Genomic DNA, 16,202 nt, shown 5'->3' on the forward strand with positions numbered 1-16,202 from the left:
GCTGCCAAATTTGTGACACGGACAAATTTTTTTATTTTATGCATTTAAATATAATAATTTACCCTATAAAAAATTAAAAAAAAAACTGAAATCCATCCCTGCCCCGCAACCCCCCATCCCACCCCCACCTCCCCGGCAACCCCGCCATCGCCCCGAAACCCTAATGCCATCGCCCCGAAACCCTAATGCGAATTCGAACCCCGAGGGCGTCATCCTCCCCCGCATCATCCTACCCAAAATTCTCGTTCTCCAAGGAGGTGGCGAGCCCCGATTCGTCCACGTGCTCCATCTGCCTTTGCGACTACAAGGACGCATAGATGCTCCGGATGATGCCAGAGTGCAAGCACTGGGGAATTGGGAAAACCCATCAGGAAAATGCTGCGTTGGGAGAGGTGGAACCCTAGGGAGGTGGCGCAGATACTGTGGTTTGTAAGGAAGGGAAATCGGCCCGGTAAACGAGATCGGGAGGTGACGGAGGAACTCTATGAGAAGCAGACAGATCAGAGAGAGAGCTCTGTGGTGGTGATGGGGAGGGGGTGGTGTTGATTTGGGGAGAGAGAAGGGAGGGAAGGTGAAGAGAGTGAAGGAGAGGGAGAAGTGGGTCGGGGAAGACATGGGTTTTAGGTTTTATTTTTTTTTTAATACTTTTTTTAATTAATTATTTTAGGGTAAATTATTATATTTTTAAATACATAAATTATTTTTTATGCCATGTGGCATAAAATTCGTTGACACGTCAGTACAAATGTGGATCCCATATTTGCTATGTTATCACTTAATGGTTTACCTAACAAATTTTCTAACGTAGGTACGAGATTAAAATAAAATAATAAGTAAATATAAAAAATTGAAATTTTTTAAAAATGTTGTATGATGTTGCAATTGATCCTAAATATAATATAAGGGATACAATGTAATTTACCCAGAAGAAAAGGTGGAAGAAAAAGTGGAAAAAAGAAGAGGAAAAGAAAAAGTGGAAAAAAGAAGAGGAAAAGAAAAAGTGGACGCGCACCACCACATGATCAAGGGCAAGACAGTCACTTCACGTCACTGTACAATCCACTAAAACCCCAAAAACCATGAATAAAATGAGGGACAAAACCGGCGACGCACCGTTAATGAACAGTAGTCATCCACGGGCTTTTAGAAGAGTATAATTTCTACACGCATTTCATTTGCATTAGGGCAAAAGGTGAGGCGGTCAGTGTTCCCGCCCAAACTCATCAGGGTTCCATCCAGAAGAAGAGAAAGAATGACAGATAGTGGGAAAGTGACTCGAGTGGAAGAAGAAGTTGAAGGAGAGCATGTGGAGTCGGCCGACTACATTTTCAAAAGGATCGGCGACCCCCTCCCAATCACGCCTCATGATTCCAGTTTCGATCCCCGAGGCAGCCCCTCCCGGCCCCTCGCCGTCTCCGAGAAACACGGCCTCGTCTTCGTCGCCCATTCCTCTGGTTAGCTTCTCGATTCGATTCCTAACTCCGAATTGATTGATTGCTTTCTGATTTCGACCAAACAAACATATAAATCAACTGTAATTGTTGTTGTTACTTGTCAGGGTTTTGCGTTGCGAGGACCAAAGATATTATGGCTTCGGCCGCCGAGATGGAGGAAAAGGGAAGCTATTCTTCTGTACAGGAACTGAGTATTGTGGATGTTCCCCTTCCCAACATACACATTCTCGCACTCTCTACCGACGGCTCTACTCTCGCAGCTACCGTAGATGCAGACATTCACTTCTTCTCTGTCGAATCACTTCTCCATAAGGTGCTTTTGCTCGCTTTCACTTCATCTCCATTATGTATGTTATTGCTCTATTTCTGTGGATTTTCGATGCTAACTTGGGCTCTGCAATTCTGTTGTTCTTGTATCTATTAATTAGTATCACATCAAAGAGCATCGCCTCCCTTCGAATTCCATCTTAGATTAGAAGAATTAGAATATGGAATTGTTAGGAAGAAGCAAAGTATTACATCAATTTTTTATTCATTTTGGGTAAACCAGCATCACTTCAATTTTGTGTGTGTCATGTTCATTCTTTTTCCAACTTCAGCCTCGCACTTTTGAACCATGTGCGTTTGATTTTCACGGCTCTGATCGTACTTGTTATATATTTACACTAACATACTAAGTTTTCCCACCTGTCAGCGTATTTCATTGTCGTGTGGTTTAAGCGAGCACACTTTCAAACTGTTTAGTTCTTAAGGTTCACTAGCCATTTCAGTAACTTCCATCAGAGGCCATTTGAATTGAACCTAATCTTTTCTAGTATAATCCTTAATGTTTTATCTTCTGTTTTTTTTCTTCTAACCCTTGGGCCTTGGCTGGGGTGTTATTTCTTATATGTTTTGAATGAGATTGGGGTAGGTCCTGGGATTTTCCTTATGATTTGTAACATTTCTTGAACATCTGCTTTTACCACAAATACAGTTTTTGTTTATTCCGTGTTTGGTTTCTTCCATTTTTATGCAGGGTCTCAAACCATCATTATCTTGTTCACTCAATGAATCCAACTCTATCAAGGATATGCAGTGGACAAGGAAACCTGAAAACCTTTATGTGGTCCTTTCGGATCTTGGGAAGTTATCTCATGGATCGGTTGGTGGCCTTATGGAAGATGTAATGGACAATGTTGATGCTGGTATTTCTTTTTTCACTTCTCTGATGCAATCTGTGAGGCACATCTTGTTGATTACACGAGTGTCCATATGCATGTCATGAACAGGATCATCCTGCATACTTGCCGTGGAGTTCATTATATATTTACTGCATTGTCTTAATATGGTACATGACAAATTTGTATTTACAGTTTACACACACGCACACACAACTGCGCACATATTGTGAGTTCATATGTGTGCATGACTGCATGTGCATGTGCATAAACAGTTCTTTTTCCCACTCCAGTAAACTTCACTTATCACAAATATTTATAACTTGCAGCCATTATGACTGAAACAGAAAAATTGTAATTGTGATGTATAGAAATGATGTAAGGTAGCTGTGCAGGCTCAAGGTTTCAAGTAAACGCTAGTGTCATTTAGTATCAAGAGAACCTGTTTATGTATTGGAAATAATTATTTGAGCAAATCCTTTTATTTCTTATCATCTACGTGTTGCCTTGTTTGAGGAATAGTTTCAGTTTAATCATGTTTTGTTTATGGGTATCTGCAACAATATGAGAAATGCATTCCAGAGCTACGCAATAATTTCCTACTCTTTTACATAGGTGCAACTAATGCTTGTTTTGACCTGTGTTTTGTCAAAGTTGGATGGAGTTCTAAAGGAAACTTAATTGTCGTGGCAAGAAAGGATAATATCAGCATTCTATCATCTAACTTTGAGGAGAGGTCATCTATGTTAATTTCGTTCAAACCCTGGGATGAAGATTCTGATGAAAACTGCATTGTAAAAGGTATGTTGCTTTTCACTGTTACATTTCAGTATTATTTTTCATTTGGTTCAGTATTATTTCACTGTTCTTAAATTATTATTTTTAAACAAGTATTGTCTTCACTGATATATCAGCTAGGTTGTATATATTACCATTGCACAAGTACGTTTAATAGATAATATTCTTTAAAGCCTTCCACCTGCATGCTATTAGTTCTCTGTAATGTTTTATATCTGGACCTGATTTTGATTTCTCTTTTCTTGAAGAAAGGCTATTATATTACATTTAAAAGATCGATCATTATCAACCTCTTAAACTAAAGTGTTTCCTTGATCATCAGTGGATTCTATCAGGTGGGTACGCCATGATAGCATCATTCTAGGATGCTTTCAACTGACTGCTCAGGGCAATGAAAAAGGTTACCTTGTTCAAGTAATAAAAGTCAAGGATGGCAAATTTACTGATGTAAGTAATTTGTTTATGTATTTTATCTTCAACAATTTTTTATCTATTCTTATACAATACTTGTATGGAATATATCCCCTCACTTTTGAGGATTGGCTTGGCTGGCCCTATGGGTAACTAAAGTTGCCGGATTGGACCTGTTGGGGAAAACTTGACGGCCCACCGGTTATACATAGTTGTGCAATAGATTACGGCTAAAGGCCACTATTAAACTAAATGAAATTGAGTAATTGATAATGTAAGTTAATTTTAAAATATTAAAACTCATAAATATATATATATATATATATATATATATATATATATATATATATATTTTTTTTTTTTAAACCTATGCCGAATAGGATTTAAATATATGGTTGAAGTTGTTTAAGGAGATTGGTACAAGCTGGTTTTTACCGAGGGATTGTTATTCTTTTATGGTAGAAAAGCATAAATTACCAGGAAAGGGGAAGAAGGCCAAGGTCTTACGAGGTGGTATGGTTTCAGCCATGTTCTGGGCCATTTGGATGGAAAGAAACAGGCTGATTTTGAGGACTACGCAGTCAGTAGAAGGGAAGATCTATGGGATAAAGTTCGGTTATGGTCATCTCTATGGGCATCAGTTATTTCATAATTTAGAGGTCTTTCCTTTTCAGAAATGTGGCATAATTGGAATGCTGATATTAGTTAGTTTCGTGACGTTTTTGTAGTTTCTAAGTGGCAGGGTGATGTTGCTATTTACCCTGTTTTTGTGTGTGCTTTGCAGACGTCTTGCCCACTCTTGTATTTTATTGTTTCTTTGCAATAAAAATTTGTTTCTTCTTAAAAACCAATTTGGTTCATGCCTTGGCCTCTTTTTTGAAAGTAAGTGTACACTAACTTTTTGAGTTCTTTGTAGGATTCTTGCAAGCCAGTTGTGATATCTTTCTATGATTTGTTTTCAAATGTCATTGATGACATTCTGCCCTCTGCAAGTGGACCATACTTGTTATTGAGCTATCTGGAGCAATGGTATGCATTTTAATTTATATCACCCATTTTGAGAATTGATTTTATAGAATTTAGGCCGCTGCTCTCAACTTTCTTGATAAGTGCATGTGGTTCTATAACTTTGTATGATTGTCTTTTGCATCTTTTCTATTATCTACTAAACTTTTATATTTCCTAAATGGTGATAACTAACTTATTCTTTTGGTAATTTTCAGTGAACTTGCAATTGTCGCTAACAGGAAGAATGTGGACGAGCATATTGTGTATCTCAGTTGGTCGCTAGGAGAGGAGAAGAATGAAGTTGTAGTTGTTGATATTTTCCAAGATAGTTTGCTACCAAGGATTGAGCTTCAAGGTGTTTAATTTTGCTATCTAGACTTAACTTCTAATGGTTGAGCTGATTGAATCTTTTTCTTAATGTTTAGTATAATAGTGTCATTGCTCAGTTCATTGTGCTTTCTCAGCATATTGTTGTGGTTTCTTTTAGACCTGTCTCATCCTTATTGATTCTCACTTACAGTGTAACGTTTTAATGGCTGAAATTTGTATGGATTTTCAAACCTATAAGTGGTTTGCCATGTATGGATAAATAGTTTATTCATTTACCTTGTCTCACATGTTATCTTTTGTTGGTTGTAAGTTGGATTGAATTAATTTGTGTTTGCTTGTGTCCCTTGTTTCAGATAATGGTGATGATAATTTGATTCTGGGGCTCTCAGTAGATAAAGTTTCAATAAGTAAAAAGATTAGTGTACGGTTTGGAGAGGAACACAAAGAACTCTCACCATTTTGTGTTCTGATGTGTCTTACGCTAGAGGGAAAACTGATTATGTTTCATGTTGCCAGGTACTTTCCTGCTGTCCTAATTTTCCAACCATTTTATAAGCATTAAATGGTTTTTTGTTTGTGTGGTATAGCTATTTAAGTTTTATCTTTAGTCGTGCTGCAGTGTAAGGATTATTTTCGTGAAACCTATCTTATAGCTATCTATCTTAACAATTGATGAGTTTTCTGTAGTGTCAGCCGCATTACAGCCTCACCTGCTGTTGTTTCCTCCCTTTCTGATGGTGAGGAGGATTCCACTGCATTGGTACCTGTAGAAAGTGAATCAACTAAACCTTCTTTCCAGCTGGGGAAGGAACAATTTGAAAAGGCTTCTATGGATGTTCCATTGGTTAATGAGAGCAGAAAAGAACTTGACAGAAAAGTAGGTCTTGATGTCCATGTGAAAGATGACTTGAAATCTCTTAACGCGAATGAGACAGTGATGCCTGGACTTCTTACTCAAATACTCAATAAAGAAATTACTAGTTACAAGGAAGTGGAGCCCCTGAAAAACACTCAATCATTTAAAGCTGAAGGGAAACAAGAAGTTATTGTCCCAAAGCTACACGAAGACGTAGATGGAAACCAAATACAGCTTCCTGGACTGGGAAACAGAAATACTGAGCAAGCATCTACCAACGCTTCTCTTCAAGAAGGGCCTAGTTATGTGTTCAGGGACTTTAGCAAGACGGAGGCTAAAAATATTGAAGGACGAGGAACTGGCAGTGTCTCTTTTGGTGGTAACATTGCTGCTGATGCTGCTATAAAATCAAATTCAAATGATACACGTAATAATTTTGGGATGGGGACAGAATCTCCTGGAAAAATTGAGTCAGCGGGTTTCCAAAGTGTTTCATCTCAGTCACGGTTTGGTGGAAAAATCGTATCTTCAAAGGACACTGACGTGAAATCACCACTCATAACTTCAACTTCTATTCAAGGCAGCAGGTCTGGAAATGCTAGCCAAACTGTTGCTGCTTCAGGTGCTCATGGGAAACATTTTGGAAAACCTATTAATTTCAAGGATGTCTCTGGTAAACCTACTTCAGTCAACTCTTCTGATAGGCTTGGGGAGATTGGCAAATGGAGACCATCAGCGGCGACTGGAAATATTGTGTCAGTGCCTTCCATTTCAAGCTCCCAAACCTTATCACATGGAAGTTTTTCCTTTGCGAATTCTCCCAACCAGTCAAGGATGCCAAACTCCGAACCAAATTTATCAAAACAATTTGGCAATGTAATATACCTGTCTATGGATTTCCTTTTGGAATGCATTGCTGCACACCTCTTTATTCCACGTTAGGATAGAATGTTTATGGTGAACTCCAAGTTGTCTTATCCATTATTGTTTAAATGCTAACATATTTCAACTTCAAATTAAACTATTGCCTGCTCGCACCATTCACAGTTTTTACCCTATTGTTTGCAATGTACCTGTTTTTTTGTTTACATTACTTTTGATGATAGGGAAATCACTTTTGTTTGGGACAGGATTAGGTTTCTTGTTTTCTTTTGGATGTCTATGTATGAGCAGTTTAAGGATGTCCCTTTAGTGTTATTCATTGGTACTCTAGTTGTTGTTGTGTTTGTAGAAGGCTTTCCCTAGGTAGACTGTTTGTTCTTCTGCTTTTTTGTCATTATTTTTATTATGTTGTTTCCTGTGTAAAAAAAGCTTTGGTTAGAAGATGTGATTATGAGACAGAGGCTCAGGGCCAAAAGGGGTAGAGGAAGACTTGGAAAGAGACTCTAAGAAAAGACTTGGACTACTTGGATCTAACGGAAAACATGGCACAAAACCGAGTAGTGGTGTTCTAGGATTCATGTAGCCAACCCCACTTAGTGGGATAAGGCTTTGTTGTTGTTGTTGTTGTCGTTGTCCTGTGTAAAAAACTATAGTCTGTCTATTTTTCTGTATGCTTTCTTTTGGTTATTATTGATTTTATACATACACACAGATTCATTTTGCTTCCCTATTCGCTACTGGAGGAATGTTCTTGAGACTGAACTTGTCAATTTTCAGAGTTCTTAGTTGTTTTTTCTTTTTCGTCCAGATCAAAGAGATGACCAAGGAGTTGGATATGCTTCTGCAATCTATAGAGGGAGCAGGTGGTTTCAGGGATGCCTGCACCGTTAATCAGAAAGGGTCAGTTGAAGAATTGGAGAGAGGCATAGAGACTCTGTCTGACAGATGCCGACTGTGGAAGGTGATATTTCCTACTGCCACTCAGGCCAAGTTTAGGGGCTAGCAAATCTAATAATTTTGTTGATGCCCAAAATGGGGTTGATATTGGACCAACTTAGATCCGACCGTAAAAGCACACAAACACAAGAATACAGCAGATATATCGTGGTTCACCTGAGGTGGGGCTACGTTCACATTGGTGTATATCCGTTGCCACTATGTAAATGTGAGTTATATTGTACAAGAGGCTTGTTGCCTTTGAAATAGTAAGGTGGCTAAGAATTAGAGCTCTCTCTAAAATGTGGGTGAGGGATCCCTTTTATAGTACTAGGGTTCCCTCTCCTATACATAGCTTGTGGGCTAAACAAGAGGCCCAAATAGTGAGGCCAAACCATAGTACAACAAATTTAATTGGATGACCAAACTGAACCTAATAATCTAACTGATGCTGCACTGTACTCTTCTGTTTTGTGAAACAAAAACTTCGTCCTTTCTTGTGCAAATTATGAGAAGTTAGCAATGCTGATTTCTCTATAGTAAATAAAATCTCCCAATTGCTTTTTATCAGAAAGAGTGCACTTCTATAACAGGTTGTTTCAAGTGTATTCAATCATCGTCCAGAAAAAGCAAATACTTGCCTGTCATTATAGTTTCCTGTCCATATTTTATACCTAGTATGCTACCTATGCAAAAAGGGAAAAACAGTAAGAAGTTATGGGGGTTTAGGATGGTATTGTTGACATAAGTGTTCGAGCTCTCAGGTGGAACTTGCGGGGACGCATGCTTAGACTTTTTATCAGTCTCAAAATATGCTATTTACTGTGCATTGAAAAAGTTTTCAGCACTTGGTAGTTAGAGAAAATCCCACAATCTGAGTTCTTAAATGGTTGTGTGTTATTTTAATAGGATTGTGGATGTTTGTTATTTGGTGGTACTACATGATTTTCTATTTGATTATTGTGTGTTATTAATGTTTGAAACTCAGTTGCCTTTGTACTTTACAGAGCATTATGGATGAACGACTTCGAGAAATACAACATCTGCTTGACACAACCGTACAAGGTACTTGTAGTAAAAATTATTCATTTTGGGTGGAGAATTTTTCAGATTTACACGTGGAGGAAAGTGTATATCATTCTTATATTGAACTGATGATTGTCCAATCGGTTCAGTATTGGCAAGGAAAATATACATGGAGGGCATTGTGAAGCAAGCTTCTGATAGACGATACTGGGACTTCTGGAATTGCCAGAAATTGAGTTCAGAACTTGAGCTTAAGCGGCGGCATATTTTAAAAATGAACCAGGTAGTTCAATGTTTGATTTGTCACCTTGATATAAGATAGTTCTTACATACTTTTTTCTCTTTCAGGATTTGACTGACCAATTAATTCAGTTAGAAAGGCATTTTAATGGCCTTGAACTCAATAAATTTGGTGAAAATGCTGGAGCTCGTGCTGGTGGAAGAGCCTTGCAGAGTCGATTTGGGCCCCCAAGGTACATTGAACGTACTTTCTTAGCGTATGTAAAAATAAGAGATTAAAGTCATTCCACAATTTCCTTATTCTTTTTATTGAATGTAAATTAGATGAATAGATAAAATCGAAGGCACAATATGATATACAAGGTGAAAATGTCAAAAGGAAAACCTAAATTCTAAGAAAGCTGGAAAGATGTCAATTGAATAAATGAATAAGCAGGTGTTTATCTCATTTATAGCTTTATAAGTACCATCAATGCTCTGGGTACAAACAAGCTGTGTCAAAGCTCTGTACTGTGCAGGCTCGGCCTGCTTGGTTTATAACTAACAACTTGAAAGCTCAGCTCCTTTACTTTCAACTATTTAGAAGTATATTCAGGATTATATTCTTACGACTTTAAAAACATAGATATCTTGTTCACAAAAGCATCTAAACCTACTAGCTTGTTTCCATCCCTAATCTTATGTAATATCTTCATGCCAATTCAGGGCTTTCCTTACAATATTCCAATACATTGTATGCTTCCATGCTTGGAAGCTGAGATGCTAAAAGCCTGAGTAATGATTTTGTTTTAGTTCTTTGAAAGCTGGACATTCAGATTTCCTAACTGTGCTGAGGTATTTCCGTGCAGACACATTCAGTCCTTGCATAGTTTACATAGCACAATGACGTCACAATTAGCCGCCGCTGATCAACTTTCTGAGTGCCTTTCAAAACAAATGGCAGCACTGAAGATAGAGTCACCTTCTGTAAAGAAGCAGAATGTAAAAAAAGAGTTGTTTGAAACAATAGGGATTCCCTATGATGCCTCCTTCAGTTCCCCTTCACGTACTCCAAATGAAAAACTATCATTTTCTTTTGGTTCTGCTGCTTCTAAAGATCAGCCCAGGAGAAATGTTAATGCCATAAAAAATTATGAACCAGAAACTGCAAGGAGGAGGAGAGACTCACTGGATAGGGTATGGCCTCTGAACTCCTATGTGTTATATTTTGTGCTTGTAACTTGGTATCCATCGTGACCAACGCTCAACTGCAGGAGGACAACTCATTTTTGTGTGCTTAGTTTAATGTTTGTCAAATTTATGCCAATCTTCCATGGACTTGGCTCATTCAGTAATTTGGCACATGAAGGTTTTTTATATTAACAAATTTATATGTATGTATGTATGTATGTATCATTGTTATGCAAGAGTTTTTCTGCTCTCTCTCTCTCTCTTCTCCTTGTCGTGTATTATAGTCTGTCTTATCTGCCAGCTTGTAAATTGTATGTTCATTTAATGGATGAAAGTTCGATCTCTATGAGTAAGTGTGCAGTCCAATCTAATAGGTGAGTCTCGGAATTAAGTTAAATGTTAATTTCCACGTACTTGAAAATAAATCTCTCAGGTTTATTCTTACTTCACTCATCAATTCAAATTTGTGGTTTATGGCGGCTTAGGGTTTCCTTGTGTTATGAATTATGATGAGATTTTTCTTGTTTATAATAAGAACTGTTGCAGTCATTTCTTCCACATTTTTCTTCACCTTCTTGAATTATTTAATTTTACTCAAGGCACCTTCATTATATTATATTTTTTCTCCTTCGCAATTTTTAACTACTAGTATTTGTTGGTATTTTGAAAGTTTCAGTAAACTCCTCTTCTCCCTTTATATATATATATGGATATTAGTTCCTCTTGATTGGGAGACTTTTGACTTGATTATTTTTGTTTGATGCTCTACAAGTCATTTGATGCACTTTTTGTCCATTGTTCTTGGAACATTTCTTTCTTTTACAATAAATTTTTGTTTCTTGTCAAGAAATACAAAAATTGCAAGACTCACGTGTGCGTTTTATTTTTGTTGTCCTGATCAAGAGCTGGGAAAGTTATGAGCCTACAAAAGCAACTGTGAAAAGGTTGCTTTTGAAAGAGAGTGGCAAGGAAAGCATTAATAGATCATCATTTCCCATTGATAAGCAACAGTTAAGTCCTTGCCTGCTGGAGGGATCAGCAGTTACTCGCCCAAGGGACCACACAAGCCCTACATCCTTCTTGCATCCATCCGTAAACAAATGTGAGCCATGAAAAAACGCAAACCAGAAAGTTTTCTGGTTTTTTTTCTTATCTTTGTTCATGGTGAGAAACACCCGCTGATTGTTGTTGCATGTAAATGTATTTTCAGCAGGTATTCAGGGTACACAACCGAAACAGGCTTTTGAGAGCTCAGCAACGCCATTTGTTTGGGCTAGTGATCTTCCGGGACCATTCCAACCTACTGGGCTGAAGTCTCTTACGCAAGAACACAAAATGTTAGCAACATCCCAAGTATTCCCTGCAGCCAGGCAAAATTTTACAAGGGAAACTAGCATGACAGCTGAAAGATCTGGCGATGGCATGGCATATATTGGGAAGTATGATTCAGTTCCTATGAAGGAAAAGCCTGTCTTACCATCAGACACTACTCAGAAACCATCATTTTCTAAGGTATCTACACAGACACCATCTTTGCAGAAGAGACAGAATGATATGCTAAATGCATATGCTAAAGATACTGCACTTCCACCAAAAGAAAGTGTGAAGGATGGGCCTTTAACCACAAGAATGGCATCTACTGAAGCTGGGAAAAAACATGACTTTCCATTTTCTCCCTCATTTTCTGTTCCTGTGATTCCTAGCGAGCCTGGAAAGTTTGCCCAGACCGATGCTGCAACAAATAAAAGCCAGACTGTTAAAATGCCACCACCTACCACATTCTTAATGTCAGTTTCTGCACCCTCATCTCCAATAATTAGTTCATCATCGGCTCCTCTATCTTCGTCATCAATTCCGCAATCAGTTGCACCAACCTTTTCCTCAGCGATGCCCTTAAACAAATCATTGGCTAGTTCTGTCACTGCTGCAGATGAAAGCAAACCTGGTAAACCTGTATCAACATCCTCATCATCTTTTTTCTCCCCATTTGTTTCTTCTTCTAGTTCTCTCTCTTTTAACGTTTCAAATTCACTGGTGTCTTCATCTACCCCTTCACCTTTAGTGAGTTCAACATCAGAATCTCCAAAGACAGAGATCCAACCACCTTCAAAACCAGACATGAATGCTAATACTACATCACCACGCATGGAATTTGGGCCTTCCACGGTTGAAGGTAATTTGGAGCTTAAACCTTCAGTGTCATCTCCACCCTCAATTGAGACTTCAACAGGACTGTCAACTGGAGACGATCCGAGTCTTATCAAGGCTAGTCCTGCAGCAGTAGAGGCATCTGGGAGCCAGACCGGGATGAACGAAACTGCAGGCCCTAAACAGAATGTAACAGTCAATGATCAACAAGATCAGCCATCTGCTGGGCATTCTCCATTTCCAAATCTACCTACAACGTCAGGGAGTGTTACTGGTGGGATTGATGGCTTGGATTTACAAAATGCAGAGGAGGATGACATGGATGAGGAGACTCCGGACGCAAGTAGAGTAAGTGAACTTAGTTTGGGAAGCCTTGGTGGGTTTGGGCTTGGCTCTGGTCCTAAACCCAATCCATTTGGTGGATCATTTGGCAATGCACAAAATGCACAAACAAATGCGACTTCTCCTTTCTCCAGGCCTGTTGCTAGTGGAGAGTTATTTCAGCCTGCCTCCTTTAACTTCCAATCTCTACAGCCTTCCCAATCATCTCAGCCAGCAAATTCAGGTGCATTTGCTGGTGGCTTTGGCACCAGTACTACTGCCCAAGCTCCCATTCCGAGTGGGTTTGGCCAGCCAGCACAGGTTGGACCAGGGCAGCAAGCATTAGGGTCAGTTCTTGGTGCTTTTGGACAGTCAAGACAGATTGGTACTAGTCTACCAGGTACTGGTTTTGGATCACCCGGTGGTTTTGGTGGTGGCATTGCTGGCATTACTCCCACCGGTAGCTTCACAAGTGCTGCTACCGGAGGGTTTGCTGGTGCTGCTTCTGGTGGTGGTGGATTTGCTAGTTTGGCTTCAGGTGGCGGTGGTTCTGCTGTTGCGGCTTCAGGTGGTAGTGGTTTTGCTGCTGCAGCTTCGGGCGGTGGTGGATTTTCGGGTGCAGTTTCAGGCGGCGTGGGATTTGCTGGTGCAGCTTTCGGTGGAGGGGGCTTTGGTGGTGCAGCTTCAGGTGGTCTGTTTTACTTCTCAATTTTTTTTTCATTTTTTTCGGATGTTGTATTCTTTTCTTTTTTTAATAAAGATATTTAGCAAACATGTATTTTGGAAATATGTTCAGGTGGTGGATTTGGGGCATTTGGTGGCCAACAAGGATCTGGCAGTTTCTCTGCTTTTGGTGGTGTAGGAGGAACGGGAAAGCCACCGGAGTTGTTCACACAGATGAGGAAGTAACCATTGTCTCTTTCCAGATTTTGAGCAATCCATTATAATGCAATGGCCAATTGAACATACTGAAACCACTTGAAAGCTTTTTTTAGTTTGTATACTACAAAAGAAAGCTAGATTACACATTCTTCTCCTTCCTCTCGTGTAGTTTTTTGTTCTCTCTCATCACCGTAGTTATTTGTAATTGAAATAGAACATCAGAGATATCACAGGTAACTCGGCTATTCACAAATGTTGATGCAAGCGAAGGGAAAATTGATGGCCCCTGCTGGAATTACAACCTTTTTATTACAAAACAGAATTGCACGGGTGCACTCTTACAAAACAGGATTACCGGTTGCGAGATTACAAAATAGTAGTGCTGGTTGTATGCCAATAGAGTCGACGAAACAAAAGGGGGCGCATATTGCACCCTCTATCTCAGAATCAGATATCAAAGTTCCCGGATAAATAGCCTTTCAGTCTCTGGTAGTGGTCACACTGGGAGTCCTAATTCTGAAATCTTCATTATGTGTTTGTCCAGCACAGACCTCTGACGTTTCAAGATCGATGTCATTGATGCAACCTAATAAACATGAAACAAAAAGACAGAAGGGCAATCTTATGTAAACATACAAACAAATGCGCAAGGAAAAAAAACACAAAGAAAAGAGCTACTTAAGGAGATATTTTGTTTGAACTTGCCTCTGCTCTAAGCTTCAAAGCCTCCCTATTAGGAATTTCTCGCAGCCCATCCATTAAATCTACACAAAAACGTAATACAAATGAGGGCATGATTCTAGTGTAATGACATCCAAGGCTCAAGTGAAACGTAAGAACCCGCAAAACCAGTTTAAATTTTAAAGTCTTTCATATAACCATATAGCTATAACAAAATGAAATAGGGAAGAATTCATGACCACAAACCTGAAGCTTGAGATTCAACCTTATGAGCAGATTTACATAGGTGTTGGATTTGTCTTCCGACATCCCTGCATAAATTACTTGGATTAATCAGGACACCGACAGACAGCCAACGAAAACATCTATAAGAGAAGCCAAGACTAGTTGAATGAGAGAGGGTACATGAGATCAGTATGGCCATATGTCATATCCTTTTCAGCAAGAAGTGCCCTTTCAAGAAGTTTCTTGCTCTCCTTCTTCATCAAATCAACTGAAAGGTTCAACTCCTTTACACTCTTTTCAGCGCTAAGAAATTGTGCCTGCACATATATTAGTTGTAATTAATATCGGAAGATACGGAAACTAGAGGTAAAGGTTTGGAGATTCTGAGTTTGAAAGGGTTTATGGTATATACAGACCTCCTCGCTCTGAAGTCGACGAAATGTCTGGCGAAAGAGGAACCTTCTTGGACCTGCACAGTTGTCTTGTTAGTTAGTCGGAGTGCAAATAGAAAATTGGAAATCCCAAGTTGAATACCCAAATTGTAGGGTTTATCTGACAAAAACCATGACATGTCACTATCTCAGCAAAGTAAAGGAGGACCTGGCAAAACAAGGAAGGCGGCAGTGAGACCAATTCCAAGCGTTGGTGCTGGGTTTTCTATTGCACTCGTCAACCCTTCTGCAATGATTCAATTACAAAATACAAAATATACACACTCACATCAATACATCAAAATATGAAATGATTGATGATCAATTTTGGGTACCTATTTATAATTCAATTCAACCAAATTCACGATTCCTGAATAATTCATTAGCATTTAGGCTCTGAGGTAAGAATAATCTGATAAATTAAATAAGAAACGAAAGAGTGAATGTATGAATTTTGAGCATACCTTTGATCTTGGTGAAGAAAGCATGCTCGTAGATCCTGTAATTGTCGACGGCTTTGCCGATATACTGGGGCAAGTGATGTTGGATATACCGAGCTGAGCGGACGGCGGAGTCCGTGGATTCCATCACCGTACGCTGCAGATCCTCCGCCATCGTTGCTGCCAATGCCATGTTGGCATTGGAATTGGAAGATGCTGATGCTCCCGCCCCCTGTTGGCTATCTTTCTGGTCATTATCAACATTCATATTCACCTGCTCCCCTTGCTCCGACGGTGACAGCGTCGGCAACGTCTCCGCCATTTTCCTTCTTGCTTTTCTAAATGCTTTTCTCAACTTGTGTAAATTTGCTGTGCTTTGCGCCTTTGTCGAATAAGAGGCATTTCGGCTTTTGCTTTGGGCTTACATTCGCACTCCTCTCGTCATTCACGACGACGCATATGGGCCAAGCCCAACTTACCAATCAACCTATTTTCACCGGATTCAAAGAATTAGTGCACATTTCAAGTCAACATAACAACCTTCATTTGAAAACCAAAATCTCTACTAATAGAATGCCAGAAGTGAGTTTTAGTGTCTTAAGGCTTCACAAAAAAAAATATGGACACAAAAGCCCTTGAAACAAAAAAAATTAAAACTGAAGTAAATTATGAAACTAAATGTTTCATGGGCATTTGTGTAAATAAAACAGAAAAAAAAAATTGACAAAAAAAAGAAGAAATTCAAACATGGGGAAAGGCTGGAGAATAATTAGAGAGTTTGCAATGGTGTTGGATACGTAATC

The 16,202-nt window shown here is 39.1% G+C and overlaps 2 protein-coding genes across 15 annotated transcripts; one reads left to right on the top strand and one right to left on the bottom strand.

Annotated features, from left to right (window-relative positions):
* The first annotated feature begins 1,090 nt into the window (after window positions 1–1,090).
* Window positions 1,091–13,875, top strand: LOC103446959 (nuclear pore complex protein NUP214). 14 transcript variants are annotated; one of them, XM_070808854.1, is made up of 19 exons: window positions 1,120–1,454; window positions 1,559–1,767; window positions 2,473–2,641; window positions 3,269–3,415; window positions 3,735–3,859; window positions 4,291–4,482; window positions 4,740–4,852; window positions 5,047–5,186; window positions 5,515–5,677; window positions 5,849–6,893; window positions 7,708–7,860; window positions 8,843–8,900; window positions 9,011–9,144; window positions 9,210–9,334; window positions 9,950–10,277; window positions 11,175–11,373; window positions 11,482–12,216; window positions 12,334–13,431; window positions 13,537–13,875. In XM_070808854.1, the coding sequence occupies exons 1-19, from the start codon at window positions 1,253–1,255 to the stop codon at window positions 13,647–13,649; spliced, it is 5,448 nt and encodes a 1,815-aa protein (XP_070664955.1). In that variant the 5' UTR covers window positions 1,120–1,252; the 3' UTR covers window positions 13,650–13,875. The 14 variants fall into 14 exon arrangements, with proteins under 14 accessions (XP_070664965.1, XP_070664959.1, XP_070664962.1 ...); XM_070808856.1 differs by having other exon boundaries at window positions 12,334–13,428; XM_070808864.1 differs by having other exon boundaries at window positions 1,091–1,454; window positions 4,286–4,482; window positions 11,482–13,431.
* Window positions 13,848–15,794, bottom strand: LOC103446960 (RGS1-HXK1-interacting protein 1). The gene is made up of 7 exons (XM_008386128.4): window positions 15,424–15,794; window positions 15,129–15,206; window positions 14,945–14,997; window positions 14,709–14,845; window positions 14,550–14,614; window positions 14,328–14,386; window positions 13,848–14,208 (listed from the first exon to the last, which is right to left on the bottom strand). The coding sequence occupies exons 1-7, from the start codon at window positions 15,719–15,721 to the stop codon at window positions 14,119–14,121; spliced, it is 780 nt and encodes a 259-aa protein (XP_008384350.2). The 5' UTR covers window positions 15,722–15,794; the 3' UTR covers window positions 13,848–14,118.
* Window positions 15,795–16,202: the final 408 nt, after the last annotated feature.

This window comes from Malus domestica, chromosome 11, assembly GCF_042453785.1.
Source record: "Malus domestica chromosome 11, GDT2T_hap1".
NCBI lineage: Eukaryota > Viridiplantae > Streptophyta > Magnoliopsida > Rosales > Rosaceae > Malus > Malus domestica.

Excerpts from the sequence above, each read along its gene's own strand:
- LOC103446960 (XM_008386128.4), bottom strand. The coding sequence starts at position 15,721 with ATGGCGGAGACGTTGCCGACGCTGTCACCGTCGGAGCAAGGGGAGCAG. Across the intron at positions 15,207-15,423 it reads TTTCTTCACCAAGATCAAAG|AAGGGTTGACGAGTGCAATA; the intron begins GTATGCTCAAAA and ends GAATCATTGCAG. Across the intron at positions 14,998-15,128 it reads CGCCTTCCTTGTTTTGCCAG|GTCCAAGAAGGTTCCTCTTT; the intron begins GTCCTCCTTTAC and ends ACAACTGTGCAG.
- LOC103446959 (XM_070808850.1), top strand. The coding sequence starts at position 1,253 with ATGACAGATAGTGGGAAAGTGACTCGAGTGGAAGAAGAAGTTGAAGGA. Across the intron at positions 5,187-5,514 it reads ACCAAGGATTGAGCTTCAAG|ATAATGGTGATGATAATTTG; the intron begins GTGTTTAATTTT and ends CCCTTGTTTCAG. Across the intron at positions 7,861-8,842 it reads ACAGATGCCGACTGTGGAAG|AGCATTATGGATGAACGACT; the intron begins GTGATATTTCCT and ends TGTACTTTACAG.